Source organism: Pseudorca crassidens, chromosome 14 (genome assembly GCF_039906515.1).
Source record: "Pseudorca crassidens isolate mPseCra1 chromosome 14, mPseCra1.hap1, whole genome shotgun sequence".
NCBI lineage: Eukaryota > Metazoa > Chordata > Mammalia > Artiodactyla > Delphinidae > Pseudorca > Pseudorca crassidens.
In genome coordinates this window covers 58,141,141-58,163,535 of record NC_090309.1, presented here as the reverse complement: position 1 = coordinate 58,163,535, position 22,395 = coordinate 58,141,141, and the positions used below count along the sequence as shown (strand labels likewise).

Here is a 22,395-nt window from a genome sequence, read left to right as displayed (position 1 = left end):
CCACGCACCTAGAGCCCGTGCTCCACAAGAGAAGCCACCACAATGAGAAGCCCGTGCACTGCAACAAAGACCCAACACAGCCAAAAAATAAATTAATTAAAAAGAAAAAGAGAACCTGCTGTATAAAATAAAATTAAATTCAAAATTAAATTTACTGAGGGCAGGAACTGGATCATCTTTTTGTGTCTCCCATAGACTTCACATTGTATGTTGAACATAGCAGGTAGGCACTCATACTTTTTAAATGAACTCTCTTATCATTACAGAAAGGATTTAAAGCATTATAGTTCATATAGCTTCATTCTAAGCCTGTGGTCATTAGTCAGCAGAATCATGAAGAATTTAATTTAAACTCTGAAACTTACTGCCAACCCCAGTTCAATGGAAATTTTAACTTCTAGACATTGGGGATTTTCACAGACTGGAATAAACTGTTATCAGGACCTTGTTACTCTGAGTTTGGAGCAGAAGTCATGTAGCTTTTCTCTTCTTCCAGCCACCCAGAAGGAATCTTAAATTCTTTAACATTAATCAAACAGTCAAACATATCATTTCATATATCTCACTGATTTCTTGGTAGAGAAGAGTAGATGGACATAGGCATGATTATCCCCATTTGGCAATGGGAAAAGGAAAAGATTCATCAGCTTACCTCTCTACTGTAATATGTCAACGCAGATGATTAACCTAGGGAGGAGTCTTACATAACTTCTAGGTTTTAGCTGGAGATTAGATAGTTAACCAGAATATGAGGAGCAGATGTGGAAGAAAGATTATGAATTCAGTTTCCAAATGTTGAGTTTGAGGTATGTGTGGTGTATAGATAGATACCTGTTGATAGCTGAATTATAGGTCTAGTGCTCAGGCTAGTCTTGGTTAGGAATAAAAATTTGGGAATGTTCAGCTTATGGATGATAGTTGAAGCCATAGAAGGAGGATGTAAAACAAGAAAGTGGCTCAGGGTAGTTCTTTCAGGAGCTCCAATATTTCAGCATAGCAAAGAAAGAGTGATTCATGTTGCCAGCTGCTACAAAAAGGTCAAGTAAAACAAAGACTGAGAGGTGACCATTGGATTTGACATTTATGAGAATATTAGAAACCTCTCCAAAAGGAATTTTAGTGGAGTGATAGGATTACAAATCTAATTGCAGTATTTTGAGAAGCAGGAATTGAGGAGAACTCTGGAATTAAGAGCAGCAACTGTAGCCAGCCACTTTTTTCAGAAAATTAACCTGAGCGGGGAAGAGGGTAGTAGAAGAGGATGCTAAATCGAAGGCCAGTTTTAATTATTTTTATTTTTAAGACATTATAGACTGTAGCAGAAAAATACATTGAGGACAAAAAGGCAGCAGAGAGGAAGATGATGTTGGTGAGGGAGGGGTGGTGGTAATTGAGGCAAGTTTCTTGAGAGTTTGAGAAGGGATGTTAGAGCAAGTTAAAAACTATTAGTCTTAGATGGAAAAAAGACTACTTCTGAATATTGAGATATCCATTCCAATAGAATGGAAAGAGATAAAACTAAGTGGAGATTGATATATATTCACAGTTGTCAGGGCTAGAAGTTTCATTCCTTATCACTTTCTCCTCAGGAGATAGTGATGCCATTTAGGAAAGTAAGGCAGTTCCTTGCTGGTGAAAAAAAAAGGCAGTCGACATTTGGAATGGTAAGAGAGTAGAAAATGGAAGGCCACAGACATGAAAGAAATGCTCAGGGACCCTGAGGGTACTGGCTACCGAGTTGTGAAACTTTGAGGGAGGGGCATTCATTCTGCCTGGTTTTCTGATTCCCATTCTCATACCTCCCACCCTCCAGCACTCCAGGCCTTTGTGTTAATAGTGGAGAGTTAGATAGCAGGATGGTTCTTTTCCATTACTGGTTAGTAGGATAAATGTGTCAGTGGCATGGGATAAGTAAGGGACCTGAGAGTTTGGCAAAAGACTTGATTGAAACCACTTTGGTTAATAATGTTATAAGTGAGTTTTTAATTTTTTGAGAACCAACTTTGAGGATTGCCAAGATCAAGCCAGGAAAAAAAAACTTATTTGGTTATAAATTGATTTTTCTAAGAGAATTCTAGAGTTGTTAGAGTATTAATGTATACGGGCTTTACAGGGAAGGTAAACTGTACATAAAGAGAGAAGAACAGGTTTCTATAATTAATATGTGTACTCTCAGGTTCTGGCTCTATATTAAAGTATTTTTAAATCCTATAAGACAAAATGATATAGTATTTGGTTATTATCTCATTTTAAAAGCTTATTTTAAATAATTTGTATTAACCTACAATTTAAAAAAATTTTATTATGCTAAAACAGTAGTACATTATAATCTTGTGTTGAGAAAAAAACGTTTTCTCTCATTGTTTATTTACTAAGGTATTTCAGTAAAGAAATATTTATAGAGAAATTTAAAGACTGCTCTTTTTTTAATTTGGCATGCAGACGATATTTTGTATGACACATCAGTTCCTTAGCACCTACCTGTTTCAGTTTCATGAAGTACAAATACAGTTTAAATAGCTGGAGTTCCTATCCCCTAGGAACATACTTTCTGTAAGTTGTCTTTTTCTAGTTGTCATTCATAAATCCTTTGTCTGTAAAGTGAATTTAGAAACAGTTTTGTTACAGGCTCTTTAGTGGAGATTTATCCAGTTCTGGAGCCACCTGCAGCTTCTACATTGGAACATTTTCTTTCCACATAGTACCGGCTCTTACTTCTTATTAATAACTTTATTAATTAGAGAGATACTAAGTTCCTTTCCATTAATTCTATGTCATAAGTTTACTTTGACTGCCATTCTTATAATATGCTGATGTGGTTCACATTTTGAAATGGAGTCCACTAGTGAATATTCTTTAAGTTACTTTGTTACCTTAGACACAGACTTTGAATTGCTGGATATAAAATGGATTGCTGGGGAGAAGATTGATTATATAATAATTTGGGGAAATATTATTTAAGAAATGAGCATAATTCATTAAGGATTAACCACTGGATTTCCCATTAGTGAAAAAACTTGCCTGACCAGTTATGTTCTGTAATATTGATATTAACACATCAAGAGAAATACATATTTAAAGTTTTGTTAATTTTATTATTTGCAATTCTAAACAGCTTTATCTTGAAATTTATATATAGTATACTATAGAAAGTAATTGGAAAAGAAATATTAAGTGATTCTTCACTATTGTCATTTGTATGTAACCTTAAAAAGATCAACCATCAGTTTTGACAAAACAGGATTAATATATTAATGGTATAAATATTTGGAATAAACACTTTAAGCAAAGTATTTTCTAACAAATGAAAAAAATATTTTTGAAAAAATTTTTTTTAAAAACAATGAAATTATTTTGCAGGGATTTTGTATTTTCTCCTTCAATTAAAAAGTAAATTAAGGCTTCCCTGTGGTTGAGAGTGGTTGTGGACTCAACCACGCAGTGGTTGAGAGTCCGCCTGCCGATGCAGGGGACACGGGTTCGTGCCCCGGTCCGGGAAGGTCCCACATGCCGCAGAGCGGCTGGGCCTGTGAGCCATGGCCGCTGAGCCTGCGCGTCCGGAGCCTGTGCTCTGCAACGGGAGAGGCCACAACAGTGAGAGGCCCGCGTACTGCAAAAAAAAAAAAAAAAAAAAAAAAAAAGTAAATTAATATAATGTTATATGTCAATTATACCTCAATTTTTTTTTTAAAAAAAAAGTAAAAACCATTTCTCATACTGTAGAAAAATTTTATATGGAAATGTTTTAGTCCCTTGTGAAATTAGAATTTGTAGTATTCACTTTCACACAAATTACTGACAGGACAGTAATCACTACCATCTTCTTAAGATATTTAGAATTTCTAGAGGATTTTTCTTTAGAGGGGAGACTAAACTACCATAGGTAAATAGGTGGAAACCTTTTATGAAGCTGTGCTTAAAAGTATAGGTCAGCTTCCTTATTGATGAAGACAGGTATTACAGTTTTGCTAGGTGGTGGTGATATGGAAACATGACTTGGCTTCAGGTATGGCTAAAACTAAATGTGTATGCTAATGGGTTAACGACATTCTCTGTCATTTCATAGTAGTATTGCCATTCAGTAAATCCCAAAATCAGAAACACACCTAACTAGTCATTTCAGTATTTTTAGTTCTGTTCTTTTAGTTTGTCCTCTCCAGTGTGCCAGCAGTATTAAAAGCTAAACCCCATTTTTTCTTGAATATATTATATCAGACACTTAGGTAGAAAGTTTTCCCAATAGTTTTTAAGGTGGCCAGTCATTTAAATTTCTCATGTACCTTCTCTTCTCTTGGAGAATTCTTTCCTTTTGACGGCATATGTTCATAATATATGCACCAGTTGCAGCTGAATCCTTGCCAAAAGAAAAAAAATTACCTGTACTTTGGAGCAAAAGGGAAGGCCCAGGGAACACTCTGGCAGTTTTAACTGCCAGGAAGACAAATTATGTCACAGCTGGTGCCTGGGAAACCCATTAAGACCTCTTGGGGTGACCAAATGAATGTAATTTGAGAATACAACGCAGTGGCAATATGTGAAGACAAGCTGTTAGTACATAGAGGTATAAAAGCACAGGAGTCAAATTATCTGAAGGTGGGAAACTGTCATTTTAAACCAGGAAGCTGCTGGTAAACCAGAAATACCAAGCACTGTGACTGCTACTTGAGAAATGAGAGAGCCCAGAGGAAAAATTTAAATTTGGAGGATGTCGGTTCTCCCCCAAAAAATATTCCTAATTATATAGACTGTGGGATAGTGTACAGGCACAGATCCGTATCATTTGGCTCTTGCTCCAAATAACATTTGGGAGAAGACAGGGATTGTCATGAGTTTGCTGTAAGTGTTGTTAATAAGTAAATTACATTAATCAGGTTAGAAGGTGTGAATTTCCTTGGTGGGGCCCTTAGGATAAAATGATTCATACTTACGGTAGGGGGTGGGAGAGTATCTTATTATTTTGACAACAGATCAAAGACTTCTAAGCTGCTCTTTGTATATGACAGTAAATGGGTGGATATTGCCTCAGACCAGGCAGCAATTACCATTTACAGAGCTCCATTTCTCTATGAGAGTCAAATGCTCTTTGGTCATTTCTTCTCAAAATATACTTTAAAAAAATGAGGCAAGAGAACTAAAGTACACCTTCCTGTGAAACAAGAGGAAAGGAGAAAAGTACACGTAAAACTCTAAATGGAAAAGATAAAATTTGATGAAGTACATGTAGTCCTCAATATTTCCAAAGAATGAAGCAAAGTAATTGACAGATTGAAAAAGGTGGCACAGAGCTTGAAAATGTGAAGAGAGTGGAAGAGGTATGCAGTTGGAGCTCTGGGGCATATGATAGGGAATCTGAGAAAAAAGATTTTGAGTGTTAATTAAAGTTCTTCCTTCATAGACCATCTTTACCCTTCTCCTAATAAAAAATTTTCCCATTCTTTAGGGCCTCAAATTAATTCCTGAAAATGATCTATTTTTTGTCTCTTGTTAGAATTGTTTTAAAATTTTATTATATGTTTCTTTTGGTATATATGTTTCTTTTGGTTGCTCCCGCTGGATTATAAACTATTTGGAGGCAGGGACAGTTTCTTACATAACTAGCCTTAGAATGACTCAATAAATGTTTGTTGAATTAAATGTGGGAAACAGAAAGTTATAGAAGTAGGAAGTTATTTTAAAAATTGCTCTTTGGATGGAGGGATTGGGATAGATGCAAGAATAAGAGGATATTACAGATGAGGGTAGCAAGATGGATTTCAGATTTGCAACATATGCAACAGTCCCTAGTGGTAACTTTACTGTGTGATGGAGATTAAAGAAATAAAAGATACTGACTTTTGCCTCCACAGGGCCTTAGGTAAAGTGAGAAGACAGCTAAGTCAGTAATTATAAAACTATATAATAATTGGCATTAAAAAGGTAAATTTAGGGTGTTGTGGGAGCTCCTAACCGAAACTGGAGTTGAAGGTTCCTTGCAGGAGATGAAATCAGCCATTCATCTTCCTTCATGGTCTTAACATCCACTTATTGGTGCCAGTTCCCAAATTGTTAATCTATATTCTAGACTTGAGCACTTAAGAATTATCTTTCTACTTATTAGATTGTACTGCTTGTATGTCCCTCAGAATTCATAAATGTAAAATTTCCCCAAACTGAAATCATCTTTTAAGCCCTAAATATTTCTTAAAACTGCCTCCTCCTTTCCATTTATGCTACCTAGCTCTTGTTTCAGGTCCCCATCGTGCTATGCTTAGACCACTGCCCTGAAATCTGCTCTTCACATAGCCACTAGGATTTCTCTAAATGTATATTGAAGTCTTTTTTTCAGCTTAAAACCCTTTGGTGGTCTCTATTTCCTATAGATAAAATCTCCATGATCTAACTCCTGCTTACCTCTACCATCTGGACTTTCCTCTACCATCTGGACTCTGCCCTTTCTTGTTCTGCATTCTCACCACATAAAGAGCTTTTTGTCTACCCTGCCCCCATGCCATACACACTTACATACCCCACTTTACTGTTACCTTCTTTCTGTTCCTTTACACACACTGGAATAAGATCCCAGTATTTCATCACCTCCCTTTTACCTGGATATCTCTTACTTATTCCTTAAGACTTTGTTCTGCATTTTTTTCTAGGAAGCCTTTCTTGAGCTCTGTGTCTCTAATCATCCTTACAGAATTATGTGTCTTTTCTTTGTGATGATTTCTTTTATGATCACTTTGTTCTTGTACTTACCACATGTTTTCATTGCTAGTGTGATTCTCTTGCAAGATTTTAATTCCTTGATGCCCTGGCTCCCTTATATTCTCTTGAAAACAAAAGACTAGGATAATAATAGGCCCTGAGTAAATATTTGATGGGTAGATGGATGATGAATATATGTTAATTTAGGCAAGCAGGGATGACTAGCATATGCCAGAGAGAAGGACCATCCAGGTGCAGAGCGCAGGGGAGTAAAAGTACTTAGTTTAGGAGTTCAGAATAAACTGAAGCATGAGGTGTGAGGTTGGGAGTGTCAAAAAGTGAGCCTCAACTGGTGGAGAGGGCCCATAGTGAAAGGTTTTCTTATGCCTTGCTAAGGAATTTAGTTTTTATCCTGAGGAGACTGGAGCTCCATTAAAGGATTTTAAATTGAAGAATGACAGGTAGAGTTACACTAATCCATTAATTCTAAGATGGCTATATTTCTTGCATTTTAACATCTCTGGAATTACAATGCATCTTACTATTGATTATGTCTTACAGTTCTCATAAGTGACACTTCTTTCTAATGCTGTTTGTGATAATGGTACATATAACAATTGATGTCATATTATTTCAAAGATATACAGCTTGTTTTAGATAGATATTCTGGCATGGTGTACAGAATGCATTAAGAGCAAGGTAATAGTACTGCTAGAAGGGAGAATAGAGAAACTGAACATAACCCGGAAGAGAAATTTGAGGCAGTAGTGGTGAAGATGCATTCATTTAGTCATTTAGATATTGATTAAGTGCTTTCTAGGATTCAAGCACAGTGCTAAGCATGGGGATATATGCAAGGATCACAAAACAGGTAAGGTTTCCAGATAGATTACAGATAATTATAAATGGTTAAGTCAAAATGGATTGTAGACCTCAGTGTGAGGACTAAAACCATTAAAAATTGCACTTCCCTGGTGGTGCAGTGGTTAAGAATCCATCTGCCAATGCAGGGGACATGGGTTTGATCCCTGGTCTGGGAGGATCCCACATGACGTGGAGCAGCTAAGCCCATGCGCCACAACTACTGAAGCCACCGCAATGAGAAGCCTGTGTGCTGCAGTAAAGTGTAGCCCCCTGTTGCTGCGACTAGAGAAAGCCTGCACGCAGCCACCAAGACCCAACGCAGCCATAAATAAATAAAGGCAAATCTATCTATCTATATATATACTGTATTATTCCATTTATATAAAATTTTAGAAAATGCAAACTATAGTGATAGGAAGTAGATCAGTGGTTGCCTGGGGACAAGAGTGAGGGAGGGAGAGATGGATTACAGAGGGGCTCAAGGAAACTTTCGAGACTTATGGCCATGTTCACTATCCTGATTGTGGTGATTGTTTCACAGGCATATATGTATGTATGTATGTATGTCAAAACCTACATATATGTATGTCAAAACCATACACTTTATATATGTGCAACTTATTGTATGTCGGTTTTATCTCAACAGAACTGGGGGGAATGTTTTTTTAAAGAGTTACAGATGCAACAGAGGACTTAGTCACCCACTGAATGTTGGCAGTAAGGAAATGGAGGAATCAAACCTGATTTCTTGTTTTCTGGTTCGTACAGTGAATGGGTGGTAATGTCTTTCACCAAGAATAAAGTATATCACAGAGTACCAGTTTTTGTTTTGTTTGGTGGGAGGAAGGACACAGACATTCATGGGGAGATGTTCAATAGCAGTTAGATATAAAAAATAATGAGAAGGGTATGATGGTAACAAGATAACTGAAGAGTCAAGATACAAAGTCTGAGCAAGAAAAGAGTATCCAGCAAATGAGAGAAGAAATGGTCAGAGCTAAGAAGAAATTCAGGCAAGGGCAATGTCCTAGAAACTAAGGACATTGTCCTTACCTAAATACTGTCCTTGCCTGAATAGTCAGCAATATTAGATGCTGAAGAAAAGCTGAACAAGATAAGGACTGAAAAATACCCATTGAATTTAGTGGGAAAAAAGTCATTGGTGATCTTGGGAAGAAAACTTTCTGTGAAGTGGTTAGACGATAACCAGATTGCAGAAGGTTGAGGTACAGATAGGAAAGTGTAGACCACTGACTCTTTTCCAAATACTTTATTAGACTTGGAATGGGGGTGGGTGGGTGCATATGTCAGGGGTGGGGTGATTAGGGGGAATACAGAATCGAGGAGTTATTTTGAGTGTACAGTCACTATTAGTATCCACAGGGGATTGGTTCCAGGACCCCTGAGGGCGGATGCTCAAAATCCTAGGATGCTCAAGTCCCTGATATTAAAATGGCATAGTATAGTTGGCCCACGACTTGAGCATCTGTGGATTTTGGTATCCATGTGGGAGGGGGGTGTCCTGGAACCAATCCCCCATGGATGCCGAGGGACAACTAGGTATTTATAAATTATACATATATACAGAATTATGTATATATATGTTGAACAATGCCAGTAACTTGCTGGTGTTTAGCAAATAGAATACCTACAGGTTATTAAATTCTAAATGAGTTACAGAGGACTTATTACTCCTCATGCAAATTGTGACCATAAACAGAATATTTAGAAACTAAAGAGAGTATCCCATTTATACTAACTGGGAGAATGTGTTTGTTTTTCTGTTGGAGACAATTGCTAGCTTGGTGTGCATGAAATACAAGCTCTTCTTTCTCCTTGAAGTAAAAGAACATGAAGTAACTTTTCTCTGTTTACATATTTGTTTATAAGAGAGGATCTAAAATAATTTAAAACAGAAAATTCAGAAGTAACTGTTGATCCACAGCCTATCTCACTGCTACACTCCAGTTCTTCAGAAAGAGAACATTAAAGCATAATTAATTCCTGAAAGGCTTACATCATGTGCGTATGTTCGGGGGGGTCTGATAAAGAAAATAAAATATAATAAAATTATTTGTACTTCTGTCTGTGGTGTAGCTCCAGAATTTCTGCAGTGTTGTTTTTAATTTTGTTTTCTTTCACAAGTGCCTATACAGTCAACCAAATTCAATGAGAATTCAGTTTAGGCTAAAGGTTTGTCGTTTTCAACATATAGTACTTGATAATTTTCAATCATATATTATGTTTTGAGACCTACCTTTTTATTCACATCAGCATCTTCATTTTTCTATTTTTCCATTTGTTTTACATAATAAAGATAATAAAATGACTAAATAATTGCACAAACATTTCAATTGTTACTACTCTACAGAGTAAACTTTGTAACTGGCTCAGTAGTTGGAAACCTTTATATTGAATAATAAAAAGGAAGCCATTATATATAGGCCTGAAACGGCCAAGACATCAAAAGATACCTCGTCTTTTTTGAGTAAGTATTTAGGATGAGCCTAGAATAGAGAATAGAGAGCCTCCTGAGACTGATCAAAACTGTGAGGCATAGCACTGCCATCTGATCCTGTGAAGATGAATGGTAGTTTCACAGGATACCTTGAAAGCATTTGAAGACTTCAACAGTAAACTGTAGGACTTAGAAACAGTGGTGATATGTTGATTTTTTTTTAACATTTTTTATTGTGGTAAAATATACAGAACATAAAATTTACCCCTTTAACCATTTTTAGGTGTACAGTTCAATGGCATTAAACACATTCTCATTGTTGTGCAACCATTGCCACCATCCATCTCTAGAACCCTTTCATGTTTCCAAACTGAAAGTGTGTATCCATCCACTCCTCTCCCTTGCCCCACCCCCCTGACCCCTGCCCCTAGCAACTGCCATTCTGTTTTGTGTTTGTATGAATTTGGCTACTCCAGGTACCTTATATAATTGAAATCATACAATATTTGCCCTTTTCTTCTCATCTGGCTTATTTCACTTAGAATAATGTCTTCAAGGTTCATCCGTGTTGTAGCATGTTTCACAATTTCATTCCTTTTTTAAGCTGAACAATATTCCATTGTATATATGTACCATTCGTTTGTCAATGGACATTTGGGTGGTTTTCACCTTTTGGCTATCGTGAATAATGCTGCTATGAATATGGGTATACAGATATCTGCTTGACTCCCTGCTTTCAATTTTTTGGGTTGTATATACCTAGAATTGGAATTGCCAGATCAAATGGTACTTCCATGTTTAATTTTTTGAGAAACAGCGAATACTGTTTTCTACACCACGTGTACCATTTTATATTCCTACCAGGAATACACAAGGATTCCAATTTCTTCACATCCTTGCTAACACTTGTTTGTTTTTTTATTGGAGTATAGTTGCTTTACAATGTTGTGTTAGTTTCTGCTGTACAACGAAGTGAATCAGCTATATATATATACATATATTGCCTCTCTGTTGGACCTCCCTCCCACCCCCTCCACCCATCCCACCCATGTAGGTCCTCACAGAGTACCGAGCTGAGCTCCCTGTGCTATATGTTTGTTTTTATAATAGCCATCCTAATGGGTATAATTGGTCTCTTTTTTTGAGATGAAGTTTGGAACATTGGAAGAGAGCATGGGAAGTGGATTTTAGATTATATATGTTTTTAATATAGTGGCTGATGGGTTTTTTGTGTAACAAAAAGTTTTAAAAATTGTATTTGAAAAATCAGCTGTTGATATAGCAAAAGCAGTGCTCAGAGGAAAATATATAACTGTAAATGCCTGCATTAAAAAAGAAGAAAGATCTCAAATCAATAACCTAACTTTAATCTTAAGGAAATAGGAAAAAAGAAAGCCAAAGCTAGCAATAAAGACCTGGGTGGTGGTGGTGGTTGCCTAATGTTGTGAATATACTAAATGCCACAGAGTTGCACAGTTTTAAATGGTTAAAATGGTAAATTTTATGAGTACTTTACCAGAGTAAAAAGAAAGAGTCAATATAACAAGAAGTCACCTATTTGGCAGACTAGCACTAGATCTAATGACCAGTGATATTAGCCTAATTTAGGGGTTATTGTACCTTATTATATGTGAAAAATTTCCTAGGAAGTTTGAAAAATAAATACAGTAGGTCTCTTTCTTCCTCTCTTCTGATTCATTCTGTCTGAGGAAGGGTCTAGGAATCTCAATATTAAGGAAGCACTTTAGATGATTATGATATAAGTGGCTCCCAACAGCATATTATTGTCAGAAATGCAGTGCTATACTATCATACATGTAACATTCTAGGGTACGAAATATTTTAGGCTCTATACATAAATGTTTTTGCTTTCTGTGCTTTTATGAAGTGAAGCAAACAAAGAAACATGAAAGCCAGATATAAAAGTTAGGTTTTCTTGTGTGCATGTGAGAAAACTGAGTCTAAAAATTCAAAATTATTCTTTATTCCCAAATTTTTAGATAAACTTGCGCCTTAGTAGATGTGGCTGTTTTATCTTGTGACTGTGAGTCTTCCTGACCATAGCAGCATATCCATCACATGGGTTATTGGAATACTGGAATAAATGTTCCAAACCTTCTACTGTATAAATTAAGATAACAGGTTATTTTACATAATTATGCTTTATTTATATGGAACAATATTCTAAGATTCAACATTTATGATTTCTAGGATTTCTAATTAAATTTCAACAGAACCTGAGCTATTTCTGAAAATTGTTGATATGTGGGGAGTTGTGGTTTACTTGAGGCATAGCTTTGAATCATGCAGTTTAAAGCTGCTATGTGTGAACAGCAAACCGTTTAGCTAGAGAATGACCCTAGTTGCAATTTAGCAATTTAATTTAGCATGGCTTTTCTATAGATCTATTTTGATGAGATTAAATCTTCAGACAGTAATATTGTATGCTGCATGATGGATTCCTCTGAGACCTCCAGATCTTATTCATTTCCTTTTGAACTGTAGACCACACTGGAGATGTAGCTAATTAAAGTTGGGTGTACAAGTCAACAAAGTTCATTGTTCTATAGAGGAAATAAGTATTTCATTGTCTTTTTATTTACTTTTTCCAAATATGTTATAACTTTATATATACCACATAGAATTGTCTCAGTTTACAAATGTTTATCTTTATGCGCTCATTCCTTTCTTATCTATATACTCAATAAACACTTATTGAAAAATAATAATATTGTATGCTGCATATGGGGGGACAGTCTGCTTACTAGCAGACTTAATAGACTTAAACACTAATGGACTTAAACACTATTGGACTTAATTTTTTAAGCTCCTATCTTTGAGGAATATTTTGAAGTTTGATTTTTAAAGTTTTCTCTTAACCATATCTAGGCCAGCCAGGCATCCGAGAAGCTATTTCCATGTCCTGTATAACCAATGGGAGTGGTGCAAACAGAAAACCAAGTCACACCAGCTCTGTTTCAATTGCAAGAAAAGAAACTCTTTCATCTGCTGCTAAAAGGTATGCATTTGTAAAAAAAAGCTAACATTGCAAAATTGAATGTGATAACTCAGTCTGCTTTTGAAAAGAATGTGAAATAGAGCTGTATGGAATTCAGGTGAGCATGTCCTTTAAATTCTTTGTCTCTGAATGCAGAGATATCCAGCCTGTACTTGCTGAGTTTACATTCATCACACCTATGGAGTAGTGTGAGGACGCTTTTGGTTCTTACTAAAGACAGCAAGCAGTTTCATTTCCTGGTTTGGTTTTGTTTCTTTTTGTTTCTTTTTAATAGGCGTTTGTTGATGCGATAAACATCACTATATTTAATGTAATTATATAAGTGAATTTTCCATGGCAAGTGATACACTTGATATAGCATTTTTAAAGGAGTAGAATCTTCAGCATATATGTATATTAGTGGGAGGTTAAATGCTACAACTTTTATTTTTTAATCATGACTATAAAATTGAGGCTTAATTCAAAATGTTATATTACTGTGTTGTGTGTTCGTGTGAGTATGTTAGGGGTGGTGGGCAGGAGGGCAGTGGAAATATTGTAATATAAAATTTCAGTGGACTACGTTCTCTATGTTCTTTTCATCAATTAATTAATTCAGTGTATTCCAATAAAATTGCTTACTGGATTTTTCTGCTTTTGTGTAATACCCAGCAAATTATTCCATATAGGGTTTGGAGAGACCATAAGAGATCAGCCACGTAATCTTATAGCTGTTTTCTTCAAAGAATGATTGAAGAAAAACTTTCAGTAATAGAATAATATTTAAAATGTGCTGATGGAAAATGGTTGCCTCAATAAACTAATGCCAGTGACTGAATTATTTAACAGTGTGTATTTACAGATGTTAACCAGACATTTGACTCCAGGAGTGGTGAAGAAATGACAAGATATTTAGGCCTTTTAAAAATCCCCTGCCAAAATTTATTACCTTTGCTGCAGTTTCAGGAGAAAAGGACAAATTATGGAAATTTTTAATACAATTTTTAATAATAAACTTCCTTGTGTCCAGTAATTGTTTGGATTCAGCCCATTTTTCTTACATAGCTGTAGTTATGTGCAGTGGTATTATGTACAGTAGTGACTCAACAATCTAAAACCAGATAAGTCTGTTAATTTATGATGCAGGGGCTTTGTGTTTTTCTTCTAAATAACCCAGAAGAAAAATCTACTGGGCCCACATAAGACTACTAGCCTAATACTATGCATTTAGGATAGTTTGAAGACCAACAAGAAAGAAGTAATTTCTAACTCAGTTTTAAGTTGCAAAGTTAATCTGATATTTTTGAGGTAGAATTGTATTTCTCAGCACATAATTAAAAAACTGAATATGAGCAAGACAGTCAAAAGTCAGTCTGAGGTCAGAAGTTATCAGAATGAATCAGATTAAGAAATGTTACTGTCAAAATTATATTTTAACATTATTCACTATTATCATGTGATTAAATTGTATGTACTACTTATATTTGTTTAGAATGTTCTTAAACAAACTTCTTTGTAGCTTATGTACCTTATGGTCAAATCTAAAAATGTCCTTTGGTTAAGAAGTGTAGGGACTTCCCTAGTGGTGCAGTGGTTAAGACTCTGCCTTCCCAGTTCAGTTCCCTGGTCAGGGAACTAGATCCCACACGCATGGCGCAACTAAGGGTTCGCATGCCAAAACTAAGGGTTTGCATTCCACAACTAAGGGTTTGCATGCAACAACTAAGGAGCCCGCGAGCCTCAACTAAGGAGCCTGTCAGCCGCAACTAAGACCCGGCGCAACCAAATTAAAAAAAAAAAAAAAGAAGAAATGTAGATAGTTGATGGTTTTATACCTATTCAACCCTGGAATCGTTGATTCCATCTGCTTTGTAATACTGTCATAAGTGTTTGTGCAATATAAGGATTCTTATCCAGTGTGATCAGGAATAGGAGATGCTTCATTAATCAAGAGTCAAAGTGTGGAATCATAAGAATTTATACATATATATCTTAAATATTTTAACCTAAAATATGTTCACATATGTTCATTTGTCAATTTTTTAATGAAAGGCTGAGTCTCCCCCTTCTTTCTAAGTATGCATCTCTGATTAGATTGCTTGTTGACTATCTTGCATAAAATACACCCATAAATCATTTTCTATAATTTTTAGTTTCATCCTTTCAGACAGAGTAAGAAATTTGAAACTTGCAAAACAATATGAATTAGAACCCATCTGTTTCTATGACTTTTTTACATAATCTTTTATAATTGCGTCACCTACACAATTTAACAGCAGTTTTTTTAGTAACTCATTTTTATGGAGTCTTTCCAAAGCATTCAGCTTAGTTTACATAGAAATTATCATTCTCTTTCCTATGTACATTTTGTCAGTTTTCTTTGTATTTTATTAACTTAATCATTAAAATAACAAGTACAGCTGGTATAAACAGGTTCGGGGGAGAAAACACAGTTGACTCTTGGTAAGTGTGAAACTCAACTGGTGGAAGCAGAAGTATACAGAAGAAACAGGAGTTAGAGAATAACCTACAAAACATGAACATTTAGTGTTCCTTGGGCATCAGTATGCTTTACAGAGGTAAAGTGTCACTAATGCTCTGATTTGGGTAAATTGAAGTCAGTTAAGAGAGCTTCTACTGTCCTTCCAGATTTGCCAAGATGGCAAAATGCATTAGAGGCCAATTTGGTCCAAAGGGGCAATCTTCCTAGGATATGTTGCCTTAGAATTATAATAAATTCTTTGCTGAAGATTTTAATCTTTACTGAAGATTTTTTTTAAAGAAATATTTTCATTATTGAATGAAAGCAGTATAAATTGTATTAGCTGTATGATTTAGGATTTTGAATTATATAATAGTAACTTTTTCCATCATTTGATATATCTTTTTTATTTGTTTAAATATGTGTTGTTCCATGTTATACTTTATTTTACAGTGGTACAGAAAAAAAGAAAGAAAAACCACAAGGACAGAGAGAAAAAAAAGAGGAATCTCACTCTAATGATCAAAGTCCACAAATTCGAGCATCACCTTCTCCCCAGCCCTCTTCACAGCCTCTCCAAATACACAGACAAACTCAAGAAAGCAAGAATTCTACTCCCACCAAAAGGTTTTAACTGACCCCAAGTACAGAGCTAGGGAATGGTTGTAACGATACCTAAATTCTGTGACTTGAGAAAAAAATTGGCTATCCATGGTTTCCAAGAGAAAAGCCTGATGGCTTTTTTTCCCCTACATCTTTGTTGCTATAATCTGTATTTTAACACATTGGAGAATGAAAATTTGAGGTTATATTTATCAGTTAAAACTGGAGGAAAAAAATTAAGTTATAAACAATTTGATGAAAGGAAGGCAAAAGTAACCTACTCTAAAACCAAAACAACATTTTTATAGTAAAATTATAGAATATTTTAAAATTTATATATAACTGTGCATAAATTTATAGCCATGGATAGAAAATTGCCGTATGTTGTTATACTCACCATATTTTGGCATCATTACAACCTTCAGCTTGCAAGGGCCCTTCTCAACAAATGGCTCTTCATTGTGACTGCATCTCAGTTTCAGTTTTGGGTTTTGGGAGGATAAGTTCTTGCTTGAGTAGAGAATTGAATTCATTTCACCTAATCTTTTCTATGCTAAAGGCTTGCTTGAGGGCTTCTCTCTGTGTCTATAATAATTAATATTTTAAAGTTATGAGAAGGGGAGAAGGGAGAAACATTCTAACAATGTGTGTGAGCCTAAATTGGGGATCTAAACCTGCATGCTGGGAGTTCAACACTACAGCTGCCTTGTAATCAAATATTTAAACCAACTTAATGAAATTTGCCTGCTTTAGGGATGTTGATTCAAGCTTTATGATTAGGTATAGATGTATTTTATCATCATACTTCCTCTTGGAAATCTTAGGAAAATATAAACCATTCCCAGAACTGGCTAGGATTTTAATAAAAATAAATGACATCCATTCCTAAAAGATTTATAATATATTTTTATTTGATTAGCTTAGTATTTTGCCTCAAATCTCTAATGGAAATTTGGGAAAACACAACACCCTTCACTTGATTGATGCATGTTTTTAACATTTTAAAAATGCTTTGTGTGTCTCGTGCAGATTCTTATGCTATCTAAATGGTTTGTAATTCTTTTGCCTGGTCTGATGTGGAGTTTTTCTTGGATATAGCTTATTAATGTTTTGCAACTTTGGATTGTATGTGGTGATTTTATAATCAATCTCTTTAAGGTTCTGATTTGACTTGGCATCTTCTTTGTCCCAGATCTTTTTTTCAGCTTTTTAAGGTCTCTTGGAAATGTGCTTGCCATTCTGAATTGCTCTTTGGATATACTACTACAAGAAGTATTGAAGGCTGGATGAGTTGTAGGACAGTTAGCAGTGCAGCCAAAAAATCATTTATAAGTTAAAAAATTTCAGTTATGAATATGTGGAAGCAGTTTTGATAATACAACATTCTTGTGTTAAATTGTTTTTACTTCATGGATAAAATTGACTCTAAAAGATATAAACAAGAGTTTTACTTTTAGTCCCACAATTATTTAGAAATTGTCATTTGTACCATGTATAATTTAATTCCATGAGGACATAAAAAATGAAAATAGCAGCCTTGTAATGATTTTGAATAGGTTTTTTCACAAATTCACGCAATTTCATAAATTCTGAGAGATAGTAATTATTTATATTTAAGCAAATGGGTTTTTTTTTTTTAGATCAAGTAATATTTGTTCTAGTGAATCTTCTGAATAATAGTGAAAATTAAAAAACAGACTTGGTAATTGCCTTGTTTAACTCCTTGACTCATCCAGGCACAGAAACTTTCAACTAATCCTTCCTTCTCTTTTCTGGATTAGCTTTAAGAAAATGTTAATTACTGCTTTTATGTTCTAGTCAAACTGTCAATTGCTACTCTTAGAATTTTTTTCTAAGAAACTAATATGTTTCTTCCAGCATAAAACGACCACCAACAGCTGAAAAGTCACATAATTCATGGGAAAATTCAGACGATAGCCGTAATAAATTGCTGAGGGCAGTTTCAACATCAAAATTAATATCAAAAGTTATAAAAAATGCAGACAAGTAAGTATTATACTTTAAGTTATATCTGAAAATTATTAATTCTTTGACTATCACATTTGCATGTACAATTATATACCACGTTTAAATCATTTCTAAAAATCTGTATTGATATCTTTTTTTCTTTGAAGTGCATTTTTCCTTTTGTGTCTTTAGAAAAGGCTGTCTTCCTGTTAATACTTCTGAACTCATAATAAATTTCAATAATCTCATAAAATTTGAGTATTTTTCATAAATTCTTTCTATGCTTTTGTTGTTTAAGTGATCCTAATGGAATATTCCTTCTTTTATGAAACAGTATATTAGTAGTTTAGACCAGTGAGAAACTTTAACAAATACTGGTGCCTGAATTTCATGTCTGGAGATTTATCTGGGGTGTGGCCTAGACATTGAATCTTTTGCAATTTCTTCAGGTGATTATAATAGCCAAATAAAATTATAAAATAAATGTCTTTGAATTCCTTTTGTAGGCATAAAGATGTCATCATCAACCAAGGTAAGTTAAAAATCCTTTTTTAAAAATGTTTATCTTTTCTACATCAGTTAAATTTTTTCTTTTGATAAGAATATTGACTTACTTTCATTCAGTGTACTTTATTTATTAGCTCACAGTGATAAAAAAGAAGTGTGTTGTTATAGTCATTTAAGAAACTATCTAATTTTTATTGTAAGATATGTCATTTTTGTCTCAACCAGCAAAAATGTCAACCCGTGAAAAAAACAGCCAAGGTAAGAATAAGCTACACAGTTGGTCGCCTTCTTAGTTAATTTCTTCCTGGATCTCTTATTTGGCTTTTCATTTTTTACACTACCTGACTTTCCTCTTAATAAAGGAAATATAGTAATTTGAACTAGTGAATCCAACCACTTTTCTATTTCTCTGAGCTCTGAAGTTTTAAGGTCAACAGTAGGAATAAAGATATCATTACAAAGAGGTATAATACCAAGGGGAATTTCCCCCTTTTTAAAAAAAATAAAAGCTGTACTTAGAAAAGCCATTTAAAAGATTGATAAATTTTAACTCGATTTCCTGTCTTGCCAACTTCATTGCAAATAATCACTCATTTCTTGAAGCTAAGACTTAAAATATAATAAGTCTAGCAAATCCATTTCCTCTTAAATTTTTCTTTTATATTAATTGTAATTTCTGGCTACTTGCTGTTGTTGGCTTGTTCTGACCCAAAAAAGGAAAGAAGACTTTCTGTAAATGTGTACTTAATTTAATTGCAAAGTAGGTAAGATTTATACATCAGTTTTACATTCTCCTTCAATTGCCTGCAAATTTAATTGAAGCATGCTGTTCTAAATAAAAGCATGTCCTTCCCGTGCATGCTTTTTACAGCTCATTTCTATGTGTCATAGTTATCTTTATTTTCTGGGTTATTTATTATATTAACCATATACAATGTGGTTAAAATTTTTGTTAGAGATTTAACTTGATTTCTGTAGATTTTCACTTTTGATTCTGATAAGAAGAGTATTTGCAATCTTCTTTGGATCATTTGTTTTTACGTAGAAATTCTAAATGAAGCTGATTATTGCTGCTGTTCTCCTTCAGTTAGGTCTTACTCCCTCTTTTATAATTTATAGTTAAGTATAGATTAAGTAATAGTTGAAATACCTTAAGGACAAATGAAATTTTATTTACAAAGACAATTCTTATTATGTGTCAAAACATTTTAAAAAGAGAGAGATAGTGATATATAGTGGCAAGAGCAGTGAATGGAGAGTCTCTGTTTAGTGTTTGGCTCTACCGTATAACAACCTTGTGACCCAGGCAAAATGGCAACGTCTCTGGGTAGTTTTCTAACCTGAGAATATAACTATAAAGCTTACTTCACAGGACTGCTGAAGGATGAAATAATATGTATGAAAGTACTTTAAAAACAGAAAACACTGTACCTATAAAAAGGTGCTCCTATTATTACATGTTTTGCCAAAGAGCTTACATTTTATAAAAATCCTTAGAGGGTAAATGAGAAAGGGCTATCTTTCTCTTTGTCGTGCTGTGGTATGTCCTTTGGAAGGAAAAGGGATCTAACATGATTAGTATGTAAGTGAGTGCTCTGTGTTGGTGACAATTTTCAAAACCATTCAAATAGGCAGGTAAGTAAATGTATTTAAAAGGGAAGGGTTTTGCTAGAGAAGCATCACTAAAGTGGGGAAGAAGGATGAAATGAAAAACTGGAAAAGCCAGTTCAATTCTGGTACAAGAATTGTTAGCTGAAGAAGATTGTTCCAGATGTTGGAATTTTAAAATTGTTGCTTGCAAATGTTGCTTGCATTAAGCCATATTTTTGGAATTTGAGCCTGTTCCTTTGCCATTTTAATCAGCTATATTTATCATTAGAGTGTATCTTGAAGGAAAACTCTTGTGCCTCAGCCTGTTATATAATTCAGGCCTGCCTGTGAGGCAGAGCCTATGGAAAGAAGTAGATGGATTCTAGATGGTTTAGGAGATTACAGGTAGGGTATGAGAGATAAGGAACGGAGGGAATCTATGAAGGCTAACTTGAAAGTAGATAAGAGGCATCTACTAAAATAAGGAACATTTGAGGAGGAGTAGATGTGTAGAAAAGAATAGTTTGGTTTTGGACAGTTACACTTGAGTTGTTTATAAATCTTAATTTACTCGTAGAGGTGTGTAACAAACAACATAGTGTAGATGTTTAAACATGTGTAATTGAAGTCAAGACTGGTTTCACCATTTACTTAGCTTGTGACCATAAGCAGGTTAATTCACCTTCTTAAGTCTTTGTTTTCTCATCTGTAATTGAGACAATAATAAACCCTCAAAGGGTTATTATAAAAATTAAAGATAATAAAGTGTTTAAACATAGTACCTGGCACATAGCACCAAATAAATTTTAGTTATTAATATAAGTGTGACAGTACTCAACCTTGTACTCAAATATATGGAGTTAAGATGAAAAGATGACCGTTAAATAGATGATCTTCACTTGATGTAAATTGTGTATAAATTTAAGTTTGGTATTCATTTTGCATAACATATTTCACAGCACATTTTCTTATACTTTAGATATTAATCTAAAATATGTCATTTAAAAAAATATCTGTCATTTTTGGACAGTCTTTTTAGAATGTGATTTATTCTTTAGCTCTTTTTTTTTGACAGTGACAAGTGTGACTTGCTGTAAGTCATCTGCTTTGTTTTGGGAACAAGGCGATTTATATTTGGTACATATAAGTGAGTGGTAGCAGAGAAAACTTCACTTGAAATGACTGTGTCCTTCAGACACAGCAGAGTAGAAGAGCATAAATCTGCATATTCTGATCAGCACTTAGAAGGAAGTAAACCATGGTTGAAAGCAGTGGGAGGTGAAATGAGATGTACACAGGGCAATCTCCGAGGCTAGATGTGGGGGGAAGGACATGTTACACCATGTCCTATAAAAAGAGGCTCTTACTGAATTAGATCCTTATCTACACTCAGATCCTTGAAACTTAAGCCCCTTTTCATTACTCTTCTCCCTAATTCTGTTGGATCCTCTCCCATCACAAGAGAAATAATATACTAGGTAAATTTTGTAATGAAATGAGTACAGCTCATAAGCTCATCTTATAATCACTATCTAGTATATTACATTTTTAAAATATGGAAAATAAGTGTCACATGTCCTCATTTCCAGAGCAGAACCTGAATGTCTTCAAATTATTGCATGTTAACTGTCCTTTTCAGGCTTGAGTAATCCTAAATCAATTTTCTCTTGTCACATCTTAAACTCTTTTAATTGTCTGGTCATGTTGAGAACCTGAATGATTCAGGTTCCTACTGGAGAGAAATCTGCTTAATTGAGGAAAAGAACTCCTCAGTCACCAAATCACACTTTTACTTCCTCTTATAGAGCTGCCTCACTGTTCTATGATTAAATTCATTCTTGCTTAACTACCAAACCAGTGCAGTAGTAGCTTAACTACAGGTGTATTTAGATTGAACTATTACTGTAACATCTTAGAAAATTGAGAGGTGACTAATTCTTACTAGCTGCCTAGCTATCTGTCCAAAATGGCTTCAGATGAAAAATACTTTAAAAGTCATTTTGAAATACATACTGTCTAAAATCCTTCAGTAGTTTGTTTTAGCCAGTCATTCAAATAATCTAAAAATATACAATATAAACTCATTTACAAAAGTGGAGAAAGAAAAAAAACTGAATAATCTTGTCATTTTAACGACTATTACAGTTCTGATGTGTTTCTTTATTGTTTCTTTATCAGATACACATTTTTAAAATTTTAAAGATTCATTCAACAAGTATTTATTGAGTGTATTTTGTCAGG

At 34.5% G+C, this 22,395-nt stretch overlaps 1 protein-coding gene across 3 annotated transcripts in view; it reads left to right on the top strand.

The window, feature by feature from the left end:
• The window catches only part of EML4 (EMAP like 4), a 152,996-nt gene that overhangs the window by 69,624 nt on the left and 60,977 nt on the right, over positions 1-22,395 (top strand). For 2 of the 3 annotated variants that reach the window (XM_067703140.1, XM_067703138.1), the window contains exons 3-7: positions 12,896-13,025; positions 15,940-16,113; positions 17,968-18,096; positions 18,564-18,589; positions 18,790-18,822. In XM_067703140.1, the coding sequence (XP_067559241.1) occupies positions 12,896-13,025; positions 15,940-16,113; positions 17,968-18,096; positions 18,564-18,589; positions 18,790-18,822 (492 nt within the window). The remainder of the gene's footprint in view (positions 1-12,895; positions 13,026-15,939; positions 16,114-17,967; positions 18,097-18,563; positions 18,590-18,789; positions 18,823-22,395) is intronic. The other variant, XM_067703139.1, reaches the window with a different exon arrangement.